General features: G+C 26.5%; 1 protein-coding gene across 9 annotated transcripts in view; it reads right to left on the reverse strand.

The window, feature by feature from the left end:
• Positions 1 to 13,294, reverse strand: part of LOC101236927 (uncharacterized) — a 44,614-nt gene extending 31,320 nt beyond the window's left edge. Inside the window, exons 1-6 of one of the 9 annotated variants that reach the window (XM_065787589.1) lie at positions 12,336 to 12,531; positions 9,682 to 9,742; positions 7,984 to 8,082; positions 5,657 to 5,755; positions 4,963 to 5,303; positions 1,393 to 1,451 (exon numbers count right to left, since the gene is read on the reverse strand). In XM_065787589.1, coding sequence (XP_065643661.1) covers positions 1,393 to 1,451; positions 4,963 to 5,303; positions 5,657 to 5,755; positions 7,984 to 8,082; positions 9,682 to 9,742; positions 12,336 to 12,419 — 743 coding nt within the window. In that variant the 5' untranslated portion in view covers positions 12,420 to 12,531. Of the gene's footprint in view, positions 1 to 1,392; positions 1,452 to 4,962; positions 5,304 to 5,656; positions 5,756 to 7,983; positions 8,083 to 8,264; positions 9,241 to 9,681; positions 9,743 to 12,335; positions 12,532 to 13,231 lie in introns of those variants that run through there. The other 8 variants (XM_065787594.1, XM_065787595.1, XM_065787593.1 and 5 more) reach the window with 8 other exon arrangements.
• Between the last annotated feature and the right edge of the window lie 4,872 nt (positions 13,295 to 18,166).

Raw genomic sequence — 18,166 nt, forward strand, 5'->3', positions numbered from 1 at the left:
TGTATAAGGACTTGGTTTTAAGTTCTTTCACTTCACAATCAATAATACTTAAACAAACCTTTAGAAATCATTCTTCTCTATCCATTCCAATCTTCAAAATATATTCTGGGGATGTTTTTTTTTACCACTAAGCTCAGACACATTTGTACAGTAAACTAGACAATTTGTTTGCTTATTGATTTATATGATGTTATAGCAATATTATGATTGTTATAACAGTAAAGTTACAAAATCGATTCAACTTGACAATAATTTCTAATGATGGTTTAGAATAATTAATGATTGCAACACAAGCAATTACCTTTGGAAAACTATATGAAAAACTCTCTATAATGATTGTTAAACTATTTCCTTGGAGATTAATTCCACACAAGGAATTCTTTCTTGAATAAAATATAAGCCATAGCTCAATATGAATAGAGCTAATTTACCAACAAAGTTGGAAAAACGATACAAGAATACTAAATACAGTTTAACATAATATAATTAGTTGTAATAATTTAAATACATATGTATAAATAAGTGTCAAACAAAAACTAACACTAATTCTCTTTGTGATAAACAAGAATACAAAACATAACATATATGTTCTTTGTAAATGTTGGCACAAAAGAAAACCTATATTAAAGTATTTATTTTTAAATTTCATTCAATAAATTAGTAATCATAATTGATATGAGAACATATTAATCATCAAATAAAAGCTCTAAATATTAAAAAAAAGTCTTGGCATAATTCATAATCAAATAAAATATTTATTGTACATGTAAGGAAAAGTATTGGCCTTTTAGTGTTTACAAAAGCTTATTTCAATTTATTATTGGACCTTGAAATTTTTTTCCGTGGTGTTATTTTCTAAAAGTAGAAGTCAGTATGGATCTAAAAAAGTATAAACATGATCCTAGAATTTTTTTTTTGGTTTAAACCTACTTCCACTGGGATGTGATTTGTGTATGTATTACTAATTAATTACTAATAACCAAGTTTGATAGGTTACTTTTGCTAAAACTCTATTTTTTTGTTACTCAAAATAATTTATACACTTATAATTTATTTACTGTTTATTATTTTAATTTCAAACTTTTGAAACTAGAAAAAATTTTAATGCACGATCTTATCAATTTATATTATTTTTAAGAAAAAAAGAATTAAGTAACTTTTTTTTAAAGTTTCTAAATTAATACTATTAAGCACCATGTAAAATACATTTTAACAGAGTAACTTCTAAAGGTAAGGTAACTATAAAAGAGTATCTTCCAAATGTAGGATAACTGCACGAAAATAATTTATTTTAAGAAATCACTTTTGTTTTAACTAATTACTGCAGGTGTAGAAGTTTTACTTATTGAAACATTATATTAATACATAAATTTTAGAAAAAAAAAATCTAACCAATTGTTTCCATAGCGAGCCATAACAGTCAGGTTAACTTTTTTTTCTTGTGTAATTGTCTATAAAACAATTGCAAATAAAAATATATTATAAAACCTCTATAACATTTTAAAGTTACATTATGTATTGTAACAAAAACGGGATTCGTTAATTTACATGCAAAATGTCCGTTATTTTTACATAACCGAGACGTAACATTGTAATTAACATTGTAAACGTAACATTAAAATTAACATGGTAACGTAACGCTATGTGAAAAGTGTTACATAACAACAAGTAACATTTTGACCTAATATATGTAACATTGTAATCTATAGTATCTATCTAATTTTTCTACATAATTTTTTTTTCATATGTACATAAATATACGTACAGAGAGTACACTACTAAATATAGAGAGCTATATAAATATAGAGATAAAAGTGAAAGTCAGAGAGAGTTTAGACATATTGCACAGAAAGTGCTACTATACACATAATGGCCTTAAGCTAATTAATGTACTTAATAATTCATTTGACATCATAAAAAAGATTGAAATTTTATATACATTTTTGCTTGTGGGTTTATAAAAACTCATGAAGTAGTACATTTTTATTATTGACAAAAAAAAACAACGTAATGTAACGTAACAAAATCTAGATATGAGATGTAGTTAAAATGCATCTAAAAAATAGATTTAAACGTTAATTACGTTTCAGCCTACACTTTTTAAAAGTTGCACTTTTACAAGTTAAAATAAAATAATTGAAACGTAACTTTGCGAATTGAAACTTTTTTATTCGCAACAAATAAGTTACAAAAAAAAATATGAACTAATTAAGACAAGTCTATTTTACAATTAAAATAAACGATAATAATTAGCAGTTTTAAAAAAAATACTTTTTAGTTACAAATGTCTTGACAAACGCATTGTTAAATATAGTAACTCATGATCATGAATTACAGTATTTAAAAAAATTGTTTTATTTACAATATTATTTAAGTATTTGTTAACACTTTATAAAGTTAAAAAAAGCAAACATTTGAGACGTAACGTGACAAAGTAACCAATTGAGACGAAGCTATTTTACAATAAAAATAAAATATAAGATAGTATTTAGCAACATGGCAACAATAAACAAACATTTACTGCATTATCAAATTTATGTACTTAATATTTAATTAAAAGTTAGAGAATGTAACCTTGTTACCAATTGTAACCGATTAAGACGCAACGTAACTTTAAAATGTTATGGAGGAAACCATTAAAAGATATATTAATACAATTACTAATTTATATTCAACAAAAGATATATTAATTTTAAATAAGTTAAATTCATAGCATTATTTTATTTGCAAAAACAAGAAACAGCCTGAGCAAAAATATACAAAAATATTCATAAGCAGGGGGGCCACATAAAACTTTTATAAGAAAAAGAGTATATTAAAGTATTTAAGAGCAGATTTTGCATCTAATTTACAGAATTTTTTTACACAAAAGTACAAAATTTTGAGCAAAAATAGAGAACTTTTTTTTATAAAAAATATGTTCAACATTCATGCTTCCATTCATGATTATGTTCAACATTCATGTTTCAAATTTTGTGAAAGGCAACTAAAAATACTTCTTTGATGCAAAAAAGTTGCCAGAAAAGGCAACTATTGATTTATATCCGCAGTTCTAGTTTTATTTATTTTTAAATATATATTATACTATAAAAATATACATTATACTATAATATATAAATTTTTAAAGGACCAAATGATTCAGTTCGAGGTAACAAAAATTCAGGTTTACCAGAATTTTAAAGAAGCAAATTAATTTATAATTTTTTTTTTTATTAAAAGAATTTAAATATGATTTGAAAAATTTTAATTTACTTTTGAAGGAATGTAAAATAGTACAACGTTGAAATGTAAAATTTAGTTTAAAAGAATGTAAAATAGTTTTGCAATTTTTATTAAAGAAATTTTTTTCTTATTTTCTGCTAACTAATTCATTACATAAAACATAACTCTCTCCATCATAGATTATCATAAATTATAATATGCAAAAACATATTAAAAACTTTCTTTTTTTTATAAAAAGTTAGAAGTGTTTTTGTTTAAGAGAACTCTTTTCCCAAATATATTTAAAAATATTAGTTTCTTATTAATTCAATGTAAAGTTCTTTTGACGTAACACATTTACAAACATAAGTTACATTCACAAATATCTAATTGGTAACTGAAAAAATTATTTATAATCTTTATCAAAAATGCTACATTTAATACATAAAAATTAAAATAAATAAATTGTGATAAACAAAAGATTATGTTTAATATAAGATAGTTTTAAGAAATAAATTATAAAGAAATATAATCTTTTTCAAATATCGAATTCAGATTCTATCAATAACTTAATATTCTTATATTAGTTTGAAATTTTTGAAAACGCGGAATTATATTAAATATTAAATTCAATGACAACACAATACTTTCAAATACTTTCAAATGATCAATTGTTTTCAGGCTCCTGTAACAAATAAGATCCTAATAATTACAACGCATTAAAAGCAAAGGATTTTGAAGTATTTGTAAATTGTTTTTTTATATTTATCAATAAACTGTTGTTGCAAAAAAAGGAGCCTGTTTTTTTTATAAAATAAGCATTTAATTGAAGTGAAAAAATTCATGGCGTATATATCAGCATGTGCTTTATCTGAAAGTAAAAAAGTAAATGTTATCAATAGTTTACATTTTTCGTTTTATTTACGCAAATATTTCCTAGCCTACACATAGCCCTTTAAGAAAAAATCACTAGAATATGCAAGAACTCCGCTGAATGCAAAAATTTTAATAAAAAAATCTACTCAAAATTAATAAACTGGTCACTTTCAGTAACCCTTCTGGTGAGCGACCAAAAGTCCGAGTGTTCAACCATGACAAGGGTCAATTTTTTATTTTAAATGACATTGTTTGCTAAATTTTTTTACAACCCAATGCCCTTTTAGGCTTTAACCTGTTTTGAAGACCAAAATTGGGTATTTTTAGCATTTTACTTCCATCAAGAAAGTTCTTTAATTTTCAAAAACGTTTTATTTTGATTTAAAAAAAGTCAAATGTCTTTATGCATGCGACTTATGGATTGGTAATGCATTTATAAATTTAATTAACAATAACTTTTATAAATATTTACATTTTAAAATACATTTATAAATTTAAAATAACAATAATTTTAGAGGGCTAAAATATTAATGACCAAGATCAAATCAATTGTGACATCACAAATTTAACAAGCACCCCCTTTCATGTCGCAAAGTATCACAAAATCTATGGCCCCATCCCCCATAAAACACGACTATTTTCTAATAACCCCAACTACTAAAATTCTAACTTGCTTCTAAATGTTAACAAAAAAAGCTTCTGTTCAATAATCACAAACCAATTACTGTATTTACTCTGTTGTTGTTCTCATGCAATATAATCTGCTATATGCATGCAATATAACCTCAAAAACACTTTTATGAGTTTTAACCACATAAACAAATATCTCAATATTATTCACTCTGGAAAGCATAAAATTATTTTTTGTAAATGAAAAAATCTTACTGGTAAAAAATCGGATTCCATAATAAAATAATTTTCTGCAGCGCCTAAAAATTCCAACTTGTTCTTGTTTTCCTTTTTTAACTGAACCATCGTTGATTCAAGTTTTTCGAGAAGAGATGAAGCGCTACTATTAGATTCATAAAGATTATCAGAATCATCAAATGAGCTTTCATTCTTTTTCAATGAATTCGGAAGTTGTTCAATTATTTTATCAAGCTCTGATTCTGTTGGAATGTCTAAATTTTTCAAACAGTCTTTGAACTTTAAATCACCATATATAGAAGAAACATCTCCGTATATAGAAGAATCGAAATTCTTTGAAGTTTGAGTGGAAAGAGCTTCTAAAAAAGAAAGGGGAAAAAAAAGACTCTTTTATGTACTTGCTTTTAAAAAGACTCTTAAACACTTTTAAGACTTTTAAAAAAACTTCTTAAACAAGACAAATAAAAGATAGTCTTCCTTAAACAAAACCCTTAGCCAATGTAGACTAACCAAAAAGTCAAATGGATGGGCTAGCAACTAATAATTTGACTTAAAGTATCAGCTACTTTTAATTTTTTTTAATTGGCTACTTGAGTGGTATATTTATTTATGTTATATAAACTGTGAAATGAAATTAAGATAAAACAAAAAATATGAAATCTTTACTTTTCTTTTTATTTTAAAGTAATTTAAGACATTAAATTATAACTACCATTTTCATCATCGAATTCATAACAATCATTGATCAATATTCCATTATCTTTATTTGAATAAAAGTTACTTTTATGATGTTCATTTTGTATCTTTGAGTCTAAATATATATTTAAATGTTTTTTCATATACCCAAAATGTGTTTATATATAACATATCTATATACAAAATAATAAATTATTACAGGAATTAATGAATTATCCATAAAATATATTTTTCGGGGTTTTAGGTCTTCACTATCAGCCATTGCATGTAACCCCTTACACTATTTTAGAAAATTCTTAAAAAGAACAATCTGATTAAATCAAATTTTCTGTAAAACATTTTGTTAAATCTTATTATTCACTTTTTATATAGTCACTTGATCAAATCTAGATACAAAACTTAGTTATTTCAATTTTTTTTAAACATATTCACCAAAAAGACTGCAAGTAATCACTATTAGAGTTGAAAGTTACTAGAAGAGGAAAGATGAAGTTTAAGAATAGAGAAAACGATTAAGAGACAACTTAAAAGATCACAAACTGAATGAAACAGGAAAATAAGATAAATGAGCAACAAGATAAAGGGAGCAAATTGCTAAAAGCTGATGTTTGAAATAAAAGATTAGACAAAAAAGAATTTTTGGGGCACTTAGGAACAATCACAGTAAAAGTATGAGACTTAACAGAGCAATGAGTAACATGAGAATGAAGTTTAGTAGATATCACAAGAGCAGTGCCCATTATAGCATTTATAGAAAAGAGAAAGAGAAGCAATATTACAATGATGTGACTAAGGTTGAAAGTTGGCTGCAAGACCAGGTCCAACTATGTTTACAATGCTTTTTTGCACTTTATCTAAATGAGAAAGGGCATCATTAGAAAATCTGCTTTAGATATGACAAAAGTATTCCATACAAATACGGAAGAGAGATTTATAAAGACAAAGAATATAATCCAGAGTAAGAAAGTGGCGAGCACAATAAAGAGTTGCAACCTTAGAAAATGCTTATTCTGCAACAGATTTGATATATTACTTCCAAGTATGATCGCAAAAAGAGTTAATCCTAGAAAATGATGAGTAAATAAAGAGAAGATCTAGATTGTTGCGATAACAATTAGCCAAAAATATTGAGTTTTATCTGAGTTAAAGTTTACCAGCCACTGAGAGCCCAATGTTGCAGAAGTGAGATCCTTTTCAAGATCAAATGCCCCCTTCCAAGCAACCAGAGAGTGCTGACTACTTATGGAGACAAGAGTAAACAGTAGTATCATCAGCAAACAATGCCACTAGTGATATAAGAATTTCTAGGAGATTGTTAATGTAAATTTAAAAAAGTATAAGGCCAATGAAAGAACCTTAAGAAACCCCTGATGTTAAAGGGAATGAAAAAGAGTGCAGTATATAAAGCCAAAACTATATTTATCTATTTTCCAGGTATAAAATCCTGTTAAAGTTATTTTTTGTTAATCAAGTAAAATACAAACAAAAAATTTCAATATTGTTACAAACAATTAACAGCAAATATTATTTTATCAATTTTTTAACTTTCTGTAGTAAATACCATGAGCAAATTATCACAGCAAAAATTTTTTTGCTGTGATAATTATACAAACACCTTTTTTCAAATAAATAACCAACAGATCCTGTAAAAACAGCAACTACAAAAGAAAAAAAGATTTAAAATTAAAAGATATTTGTGATTCGAATCTTTACAATAATTTTTACTCAAAGGACCTACAACTATCTTCGCAAAGAAAAAAATACAATGTTTCAAAAGTTACATTTTTGGCACAAAAAACACAATACATATACATACATATATATATATTTATATATATATATTATATATATATATATATATATATATATATATATATATATATATATATATATATATATATATATATATATATATATATATACATATATATATATACATATATATATATATACATATATATATATACATATATATATATATATATATATATATATATATATATATATATATATATATATATGTATGTATATATATATCCAAGTGTATAGCCTGTCTAAAACTCATTGGAAGACACAGTTCTCAAAGTTTGTTTTTCACTAGATTAGATCAAGTGACTTTTAGATTAGATTAAATTTGATCAAGCACAATTCAAGATACAGTTCAAAATAATAGTTTAAACAACAGCATTTCCAGACCAGGATTATTTCAGTAGACTATGAGATATACAAAGAAAACAAAATACAAAACAAAAATATTTATATATAATTCATGGTGCCACACTCTCTTATACAATATAAATTTTACATTAAATTTATTATAAAAACTATTAAAATTATTTTTACCTTGGTCTTCATTGAATTTATAACAATTATCGACAAGTATTCCACTATCCTTATTTGCATTAAAATTATATTCTTTAATTTCTTCTGGTGTTTTAATATCTAAACATGTAATAATAAATAAACTATTAGTGTATATGTATATATTAATATATATATATATATATATATATATATATATATATATATATATATATATATATATATATATATATATATATATATATATATATATATATATATATATATATATATAATCATGAAATCATAGAAACTTTAACTACTTCTGGTCGATTTCAAATGAAGTATTACTCTAACCCATAGTTTTCTCCTTCTTGTTCTTAAGTTTCTTGTAATATTAATTGTAATATTGTAATATTCTTGTGATAACCCTTGGATTAAATAACTTTGAAACTGCAATTAAGTTTTCAAAGTTAACTTTTCTAAACTCCGTGAAGTGAAACACTTTCAAATTTAAAAAAATTATACTTTTTCTTTTTCTGTTTTATCTTTTATTTATTTTATCAAGAGTTAAGTTTTTTTTTGTTAAATTTTTTATTTTTTATTTCCTATTGAATTTATGGTTTGTTTATTTTTAATTTTAGTTCAAGTTTACATTTGTTTATTCAACGCATTTTAATATTCAGCTAAGTATCCCAACTTGCAAAGAGCCAAGTTGTCAAAACAAAATATTATATGCTTAGTCATAAGGTGACTGCACGCCTTTTCTAAAAAGACTTAATATAGGTTTGGATTATCCTGTTCCACTGCTAATTTGTCAACTCTAATTTGCAAATTTTCAACTCCCTTTAAAAACTAGTTATGAAATAGCATATGAAATGTCATGATCGATTTAAAAGCTTTAAAATAAAAACAAGTTGTCAAAATTTTACAAATTGAATCTTGTTTTTTTAGTCAGAAAAGTTTTGTTAAATTTTATAAATGAGACCTTGTTATTTTGTCAGAAAAATGGCGTTCAGAGTAATTTTTCAAAAATTTAATTTTTTTTCAACCTTTGTCACGTGATATTGTTGATAAAGTCAACAGCTATGTGAAAAAGTTGGTTGGACGTCGGCAACTTGGCTTAACTGCAACTTTAATAAGATGGTTTTTTAAAAAGGAACTTGGTTTCTCAAGAACTTCTTAAAACAGACTATCCATCACAAGAGTTAAATATTCAGTGATTGGATTCATAAGCAACTGGAAGTTGATTCTGATTTTGCTTCAAATATCATTGTCAGCAATGAAGCTCATTTTCAACTTGATGACGTGAAATGGCGTGGATGATGATGTGAAAAAGCAAAACTGTTATATTTAGGCATCTGATAACCCACAAGATAAATAGGAATTCTTAAGTTTAAAAGTTATTCCAAAGACTATACATATTTGTAAAATATATATCACAACAACTTAGTAATACAAAATAATTTTTATATTCATAGTCATTTATAGTCAGGAAAATTATTAAAGAATACTTGACTTAAACATAGTCGTTAGCATCTTAAGCATTAAGCTAAGTCTTATTACTTTAGACTACTTGGTCCTGTTTCTGGCAGGAGTATAACTCCATCTAAAACAACAAATCAGTTAAGGCTGAACCTATATCCCAGTATAAACTGTATAATATCATATCATTAGCATAAAGCTTTAAAGCTGACTAGTCAAAATTGACTAAAAAAAATTTAAAAAATTTGAACTTACCCTTGTTTAAAACTGGATGAAACACTAACTCTTCATATATATCACCACATTCATTTTCACTCTATTAGAAAAATATAAATTATAAACAAATTTAAGAAGAATAGCAAAATTTTATTTATATATAAAATTTTTTTATCATTTTATGATGATTTTCATTAGATAAAATTTTGTGCAAAATAAAAACACTGCAGACGCTAAAATAAAAAAACTTCTTGTTTCTTTGCTTCTTTTTGAACTACGCAAATCTAGAAAACATGTCATTAACTAGTGTTACTGATTTTATATATTTCATTTTATTTTTTTTTTGTTTTTGATTATATCAATGTGACCTTATCTTAACTTCAAAATTCATAAAACAATTAGTACCAACTTAATAATTCAATTTATAAAAAATGAGTACAGATATAAAAAAAATTTACTTAATTTAGCTCACCAGTTTTACAAAAGTTATGATCAGCAAAATCATAATCATTCATTATAACAAGTCATTACTAGTTCCCTTAAGGTGGTAGACCACTATTAAAAATCAAAAAAATCATTTTTTCAATTTCAAAGTTTTAAAGTAAATAATTATCATAGATTACAAATTTCGAGTTAGTTTTATATAAAAATAAAGCTAACCCTAATAAAAACCAGTTTTTAATCATGCAGTTTAGGCTATTTTTTAAATTTTTCCACAGCAAGGGATTGTTTCATTTTTATGTAGCTAAAACGCAAGTTATCTTACAAAATATCATAAAAATTCAGAAAAAAACTGCGTGGTGACTGCTACTCTAAAACTACTTTTTGTTAAATAATAAATGCTTTTGGTGCAGTAAGTTACATGGTTTTTAATGCATTTCTTTGCTATATATCTATTTACCAGACAACAACCACATCTATCTTTGGATAATTTTCTGTGTTCTTACCTTAGTTCATACCTTGGTTAAATAATTACTAAAATAATGGAAAACAAAGATAAAAGAAATAAGGTATAGCAATAAACGTAGACTCTTCAGAGGAAACCAACATAAATCATCAAACATTGTAGCTGAAGAAAATCTAATTTACAAGAATTACAATTCAAATGTAGCTCAGCAAAAAAAATGAACATATTGTCATCCAGTTCTAGTTGTAAATCTTCTGTAGATATCATAAATAATGATTTTGTAAATAAAAATAATTTTTCTGCTAATGATGATCAGTCAATAACTGCCATATTTTTATAAACACAAACATTTTAGAAGAAATAATAACTGTTATTGGCTGCTGTCTAAAATGTTCCGCAAATGTGACTTATAACCATGATGCTAAACTTAAAAATGTTTTATCACACTGTATATTTATTTCCTGTGCATCTTGCCAATAGGAGCAAATGTTTCATTCTAGTAAAACTATAAGCAAACCAGTTTCAGCCGTTCTGAAAAGTTTTGACATTAATTTAAGAATTATATTAGCTTTTCGAGAAATAGGTAAAAGATACTCTAGTTTAAAAATTCTGTGGTTTAATGAATATGCCTGATCCTTTAAACAAATCTTCTTTTAACTCTTTAAGTGAAGAAATTGCTAACTCTCACAATTACATTGTCGAAGCTAAAATGAATGCTGCAGTTAAAGAAGTAAGAATAATAAGTTTGAAAAAAATTATAATAATCATATAGTAGTCGATGAGGACATTTCAGGGGACGGAGCTTGGCAAAAGAGAGGATGCTCATCATTCAATAAACTTGTTACCATAATTACCAAAACAAATGAAAAATGTATAGATTATTGCAGACTTTCTAAGAAGTGCAAATCTTGTGAGTATTGAATCCACACAAAGGTTCATCAAAAGATATGATGTTTAAAGACAATCCTGTCTGCTCAAAAAATCACAAAGGATCAGCTGGATCATTGGAGGCAAAGGGTATTGATGAATGTTTTCAGTTCTACATTGAGGGAAGAAAATTAAGATATCTTTGATACATTGGTGATGGTGAATCTTCCTTGTATCCAGCAATACTTGCAGCTAATCCCTATCCAGGACAGACAGTTAAAAAAGGTGAATGTGTAGGTTATGTCCAGAAACGTATGGGCACTAGACTATAAAACTTAAAAAAATGTACCAACAAAAATGATCTTGAAGATAAAAAGTCACTTAGTGGCAAAGGTAGGCTGACTGAAAAGAAAATTAACAAAATTCAAAATTACTACAATATTGCTATAGGCCAAAACATTGATAATCTTTATCAGATGGGTAAAAATATATTAGCAGTTTTACATCACTCATGTGTGGCAGATTAATATCTACTTTTTGAGTTATTTGTTTTGAATAAAAAAAAGTAGTCAATCCACTGAATAATCCATTGTTTATACTTACTCTCAATTGCTCTTCATAAATTACATAGTAACATTTGTTTATTTTTACAACAAACATTTTAAATGTTGATAAACAATTGGCATTATAAACTTAAATTCTCATCCATCAAAAATAGCTTCTGTCAAATAATTATTCATTATATCATAATCAAACACCACTGTGGAACCATTTTGAAAATATAACACCATTCAAAACTGTATTTAAACTTTTTTAAATAGTAAATAAAACTTTGCAATCTTTTTTAACTGCTTGTTAGTTAAATTGAAACAAAAACATTGAAACATATAATAAAAACTCAATTAAGCTAAATATATACCTCTGAATCTGAATTTAAAAAAGTTGGAATAATAACTGCAGAAACAGCAGCAGATAATTGAGTTGCCAACTTTTTGCTGCTCATGTTTTTTGCCAGAATAAATTCATACCAATTATTTTTAACATTTTAATTACTCTAATAATAAATATGTTCTTTTTTTACGACACTATACTCTAAATGTTTATTTTTATATTATTATTAATAAAAAAATCAGTTATCATTGTTATTACTGTTATTATTTATACAAATACTACTACTAGTATTGTTACTAAATACTAGTAATTTTAAATAAATAGTTAATGAAAAAATTGTTAATAAAAACTATTTGTTAATAAATACTACTAGTATTGTTATTTTACTATTCTTACAAGTATATTTTATTATTTTTATCATTGTTGTTGCTGCTATTATTTTTATGATCATTGTTATCAATATTGTTATTGATGCTGTTATTATTATAATGTTAACAGTAATAATATGAATACTAAACATTTACCACTAACGACTATATTTATGAATTTAAAAACTAAAAGAATACCAAAACAATTTTAAACAAATTAATTCTTATAATTTTTATAATCATTAATAAATTTAAGAAACAATTTTTTTTTAAATCTGTCTTTAAATTAAGACTATTATAGATTTACATTGTTAGAATAGTATAAATAATAATATTAGTAATATTATTTAAACAATGATTCTTTAACAGTCTCTATTTAAAAGTAATTTATTTTTAAAAATTTACAAGTAATTTATTTTTAAAAATTTTCAAGTAAGTTATTTATAAATTGTTTACAAATAATTTATTATATACCTATAAATAATTTAAAAAATTATTAATAAAAATTAGATTTAAAATATTTTACACAAGTATTGTGTACTTAAAACTTATTTACCTTGATTATGCTGTTTAATTAGTTTACTAAACTATAAACGTTTGTAAATTTCCGCAATATAAAAAATTTCATCTTTAGTTTAATATTACTTATACAATAATATTTCTCTCTTTCAAAGTTTTTTTTTAATGTTGTTTATAAACGTCAAACGACAAACTTTTAATGACCTTTGAAAAATAACATTAAAAAAAAATGTAAAAAAATAGTTACTAATATAATAATAATAAAACAATATTTTAAAAAAATATATAAAGTTCGAGAAAGAAAAAAATGAGCTTAATAGTTCTCAACTTTAAAAGAAACCATTCTAATGAATAATTTGTCGCAATGATAAATGTGTTGGACTTAATATACATTGTTCTCGTATTTTAACCATAAAAGCGTCATCCTTGAGGAAGGCAATAGGAAATAGTTACATAAACAGCACTTTGGGTGGTTACCGCTGTTCCGTGTTGCCAGAAAGGCTGGCACGAAGTGGGTATGTGGGGAGTGTGACAGCCACCTTCATTAAAAGACCATTATATACACCATTATTCGGCAAAAAGGGTTTTATTGTACCTTCAGTCGTCAAATTAGAACCTTTTTATAGTCGGAAAAAAGTGACTCAAACTATTTATCTCTATTCGGCATATCGGAGATTTTGAGAACTTTTTTTGAATTTAGGGGTCGTCAATATATTACGTCACGCTGTAAGGGGAGGGGGAGGGTTAATGTTTTGTGAAGGCTCCAACGAGACTTGCTAATAAAGTGTTACGATTTTGTAGTAAAGGAAAGGAGAAGGGGGCAAAAACGATCAAAACTTGGTTGGTTTGTCATACTAGCCTTATAAAAAGCTATACCAATGCCATTCTAGCCGTCTGGCCTTGGTTGCCAGGCCAGACGCTACAATGGCGTTGGTATAGCTTTTTATACATATTAACTTGCATTACTTGATTTCAACAATATTTTAAATAATTCGAAACATTTTGACTGTATTCTTAGTAAACAAAGTTTAAAAAAATTCAAGATAATCACCAATACGTTTTACTCAGAATTAGACTGTTTAATGTAACCGGCCAAATTAAAGATCTAATGTCAATATCTTCTATGTCACGAAGAGTAGATAGACTTAAGTGTTGAAGTAAGTGTTAAAGTTAGGAAATAAGTAAAGCAGAAATATATTTTGTTAAGCAATAATCCTATTGTTTTTCATTGAAACCAGGTATACGAATGTTATTAATTTTGGAAAAGTATCAAATAGACTATTAGAAATAGTTGAACCAGTAATGGGCAGACGTTTTTTTGATTTTCAAACAAAATAAAATGTTTTTCAAAAATTCGCGGAATTAAACTGAGATAAGTTTACTTAAAGTTTTATTTATTTATTTATTTTGATTTAGGTTTCCCAAATAAAAACTTAGGGCATTAAAACAGAGCACCGCGGAAGAGCGTTTATCTAGAAAGTTTACGTCTCCTACCTTAACAATGGCGCGAAATATGTCCACAGCTCGCTTCAAACACTGGAACTCTTGCTTCTAAAGCAAGCTTTTAACCACTGTGTCGCAGCCTTAATGCCATTTTAATGCTTAAAAGTCATAACCAAAAAGGAAATAATTATTTTATCTTTTAGGTCTTGTAATTGAGAACGTTGAATAAAATTAAAATAATACAAAATAACAATTGAAACAAAATATGATTAATTTATTTTCTTTTATCTAAAATAATTATAATAATAAAATATTATTAAAACCAATTTTGCTCGAGTAAAACACGTTTGATTTGTATAAACACTAAAACATGAAAATGAAATTGCCTTCTTTTATAAAAAACTTTAAAATTAAATATAGGTGTTTCGACAAATTGGTTCGAAAGAAATCTTCTTGCGCTCAAAACCGTGTTAAAGCTGCTAAAAAAGCAGCAGAAGAAGCAAATCTTTAAGAAAAGCAGACTTTGGAGGATATAGGATTAACAACTATAACGCACACCAAAGAAAATGCCGCTTCTTCCACTTTTCAATTAAACCCTCCATAGAGTTAGCTGTTTTTTTCTTTTCTTTTATCTAACAACCTCTTGTATTTTTTTTTTTTGTTATTACTAATTTTTACATTAAAAATCCCTGTAATAATGAATAAGGTTCCAAGTAAGACCACGAGGACCATAAAGAACGAATCAATGAGCTCTCTTCTTTTTTCAAGATTACAGTAATGACCAGTTATCATCTTTATCAACTAATCACGCCAGTTATCATCTTTACCAACTACGCCAGCTTCAAGTTTTAATAGCAATTAGACACGTGTTGAGTCAACACGTGCTTGATTGCTATTAAAACTTAAATCTGGTGTAGTTAGTAGAGATGATAACTGGCGTGTAGATGGAGTAGGCGCTGCGACGGCGGTAGATGATGATAATGCAGTGACTGAGGAAGATTTTGCTGGTGCTGCTGTTAGAAATGATGATAATGGATTAAACGTTTGTGTGATTGCTAATGCCTTATGATTTATGCTGTTTTTGTTTAGTGGAAGTAAGGCAGTGTAAGGAAAGCAAGCGATTGCATGTAAACATATAAAACATATACTACTCCCATACAGCATTTTGAGCAACGGTGGAAAATTTTGTTTACCTAAATTCTTACATTTTGAGTCTTTGTAATTCTAGAAAAGTTTTTACTTCCGCGCTTGTTTGAAATGGCAATAGACACTTCTATCCAATGGTTTTAGCAAATGTGAAGAATGCTCTAGGAGACAAATCGAGATTATTTTGTATTTTTTGCACAGTAACAATGCTTTCAAACTCATGTGAGTGGTATGCCCATCTAGTACTATAATATCACCAATTTGCTCAATTTTGGATAAAGATATTTCTTTCAGCTGTTCAATAAACTTATCGTGCTCAGTCCAACCTGATTTTAAAATTGAATATTTGGAGCCAAGGCTTTCCATTTTTGATCAAGTGCAATTTATCTTCACGTTCAAGGTAGTCAGTTACAAATGAGCTCATTTTGGGTTTAACCACAACACTAGGCACCAAGTGAGTGGAACGCATGCACCATCATTCTTTCTGTTTCATCAGAGAGTACCTTGCTGTGTCTTTTGAAACTTTTGTTGTTCTTATTTTTGCGATCTTTGAGTGTTGAGACTGGATCGCCTTGTTTGAATGCAGCTTTTTTCAGTAACATTTTAAAGAAAGTGAGTAAGTTAAGTTGAAATAAGTGAGTGATACCTTATCAAAGGCATCTACGTCTGTAATGTTTGCAGCCACTGCTGATGGCACTATTTTACCCCCTTACGTTGTGTACAGGCAATGCGCTTGTACCAAAGCTGTACAGAGGGTGGGCCAAAAAACGCCAGGTACAATGGAAGAAAGTCTAGCTGGTTTGATTCCTTTTGCTTTGAAGATTGGGTACTGACATTTGCTCTTCCATATCTGAAAAAACAAACTGATCAAAAATTTCTGATTATGGACAACCCCCGTTTCGTTTCAATAAAAAAAACATGAAATTGATGCACTATTCACCCCAATTTGCGGGGTGACTAGAAACACCGTGTTTTAATTTTTTTCTTTAAAATAAGTTAAAATTAAAAAGTTTAATAACCATAAACAAATAGGTCTAACAGAGACATTTGATTGGGCAAAAAGTTGTTTATCTAGAACAACTGCAAATATGCAAAACTTCAAACCAAAGTTGAAAATTGTTTCTACTCACCCAGTTTTACTGTACAGATAGATTTATTCTCTCTGTACTTCAGGGGTTTTTTTTGTCTTCTGTCTATTATCACTTATATTATGTGACAATAAATAAATTCCCGTTACAATTTGCACTGATGAGTTTTAAGTGATAACATCATTTATTAAAATAATAACTTTGATAGTGCTTTAACTGAACGATTATGTTATAAGACAGGATTTAACTGAAATCTTTTCTTATAACTTAATATTATATTAATGAACTTGTAAATATATAACACAATTATATAATATTATTTATATATTATATAGTATTATATAAATGAAAGCATTGATAAATGTGAAATACTTTATTAGAAGAATATCTTTTCTGAAGAGATATTGTTCTGCTAAAACATTTATCATAACGGGTGATGCGAAAATTATTAACTTAAGAAAAGAAAGCCGAATTAACGAGACTTGTCAACAATCGAAAAGGGGTCAGTCAGAGAAAAATAGGTATTAAATTCGGTGTAAATCAATCGACAATTGGTCGTCAGTTAAAAAAAATGAATATTAAATATAGAAAACGTGAAAAGACTTCAAAATACATTATAGAACAACAAATAAAGGCAAAGAAAAGAACCAGGAAACTAGTTAATTAACTCTATAATACAAAATCGCTTCTAGTCATCGATGACGAAAAATACTTTTGTTTTGCAGGAGACAACATGCCTGGAATTTCTGGATACCAAACAAACAACAAAAAGACATGCCCAGAAAGTGTTTGTTTTATAGGAAAAGAGAAATTTCCTAAAAAATTATTAATGTGGATAGCCATATCTGACTGTGGTATGTCCGAGCCATTGTTTCGCACTTCCAAGGCTGTAGCGATCAATTCATCAATCTATATTAATGAATGTTTAGAAAAACGACTTATTCCATTTATTCACAAGTATCATGGAGACTTTAACTATTTATTTTGGCCAGATTTAGTAAGTTCTCATTATTCTAAAGATTCTCTAAATTGGATGGACTATTATGTCTATTACGCTTTGCATCCAAATTTTAATTTTTCTGTTTATTTAAAAAAAACCGGGCACAATTATACGTATTATTGAATTAAACGTATAATTTTATGTACGTATTATATGTACGTATTATATATACGTATTAATATAAAACTTGAAACTAAATGCGCATTATTCTGGTATCAACAACGGTATATAATACGTGATAAATACTCTGGCTATTTACAATACAAGAGACAAGCCGGTTGGGTTAGAACTAATT

This window comes from Hydra vulgaris, chromosome 01, assembly GCF_038396675.1.
Source record: "Hydra vulgaris chromosome 01, alternate assembly HydraT2T_AEP".
Taxonomy (NCBI): Eukaryota; Metazoa; Cnidaria; class Hydrozoa; order Anthoathecata; family Hydridae; genus Hydra; species Hydra vulgaris.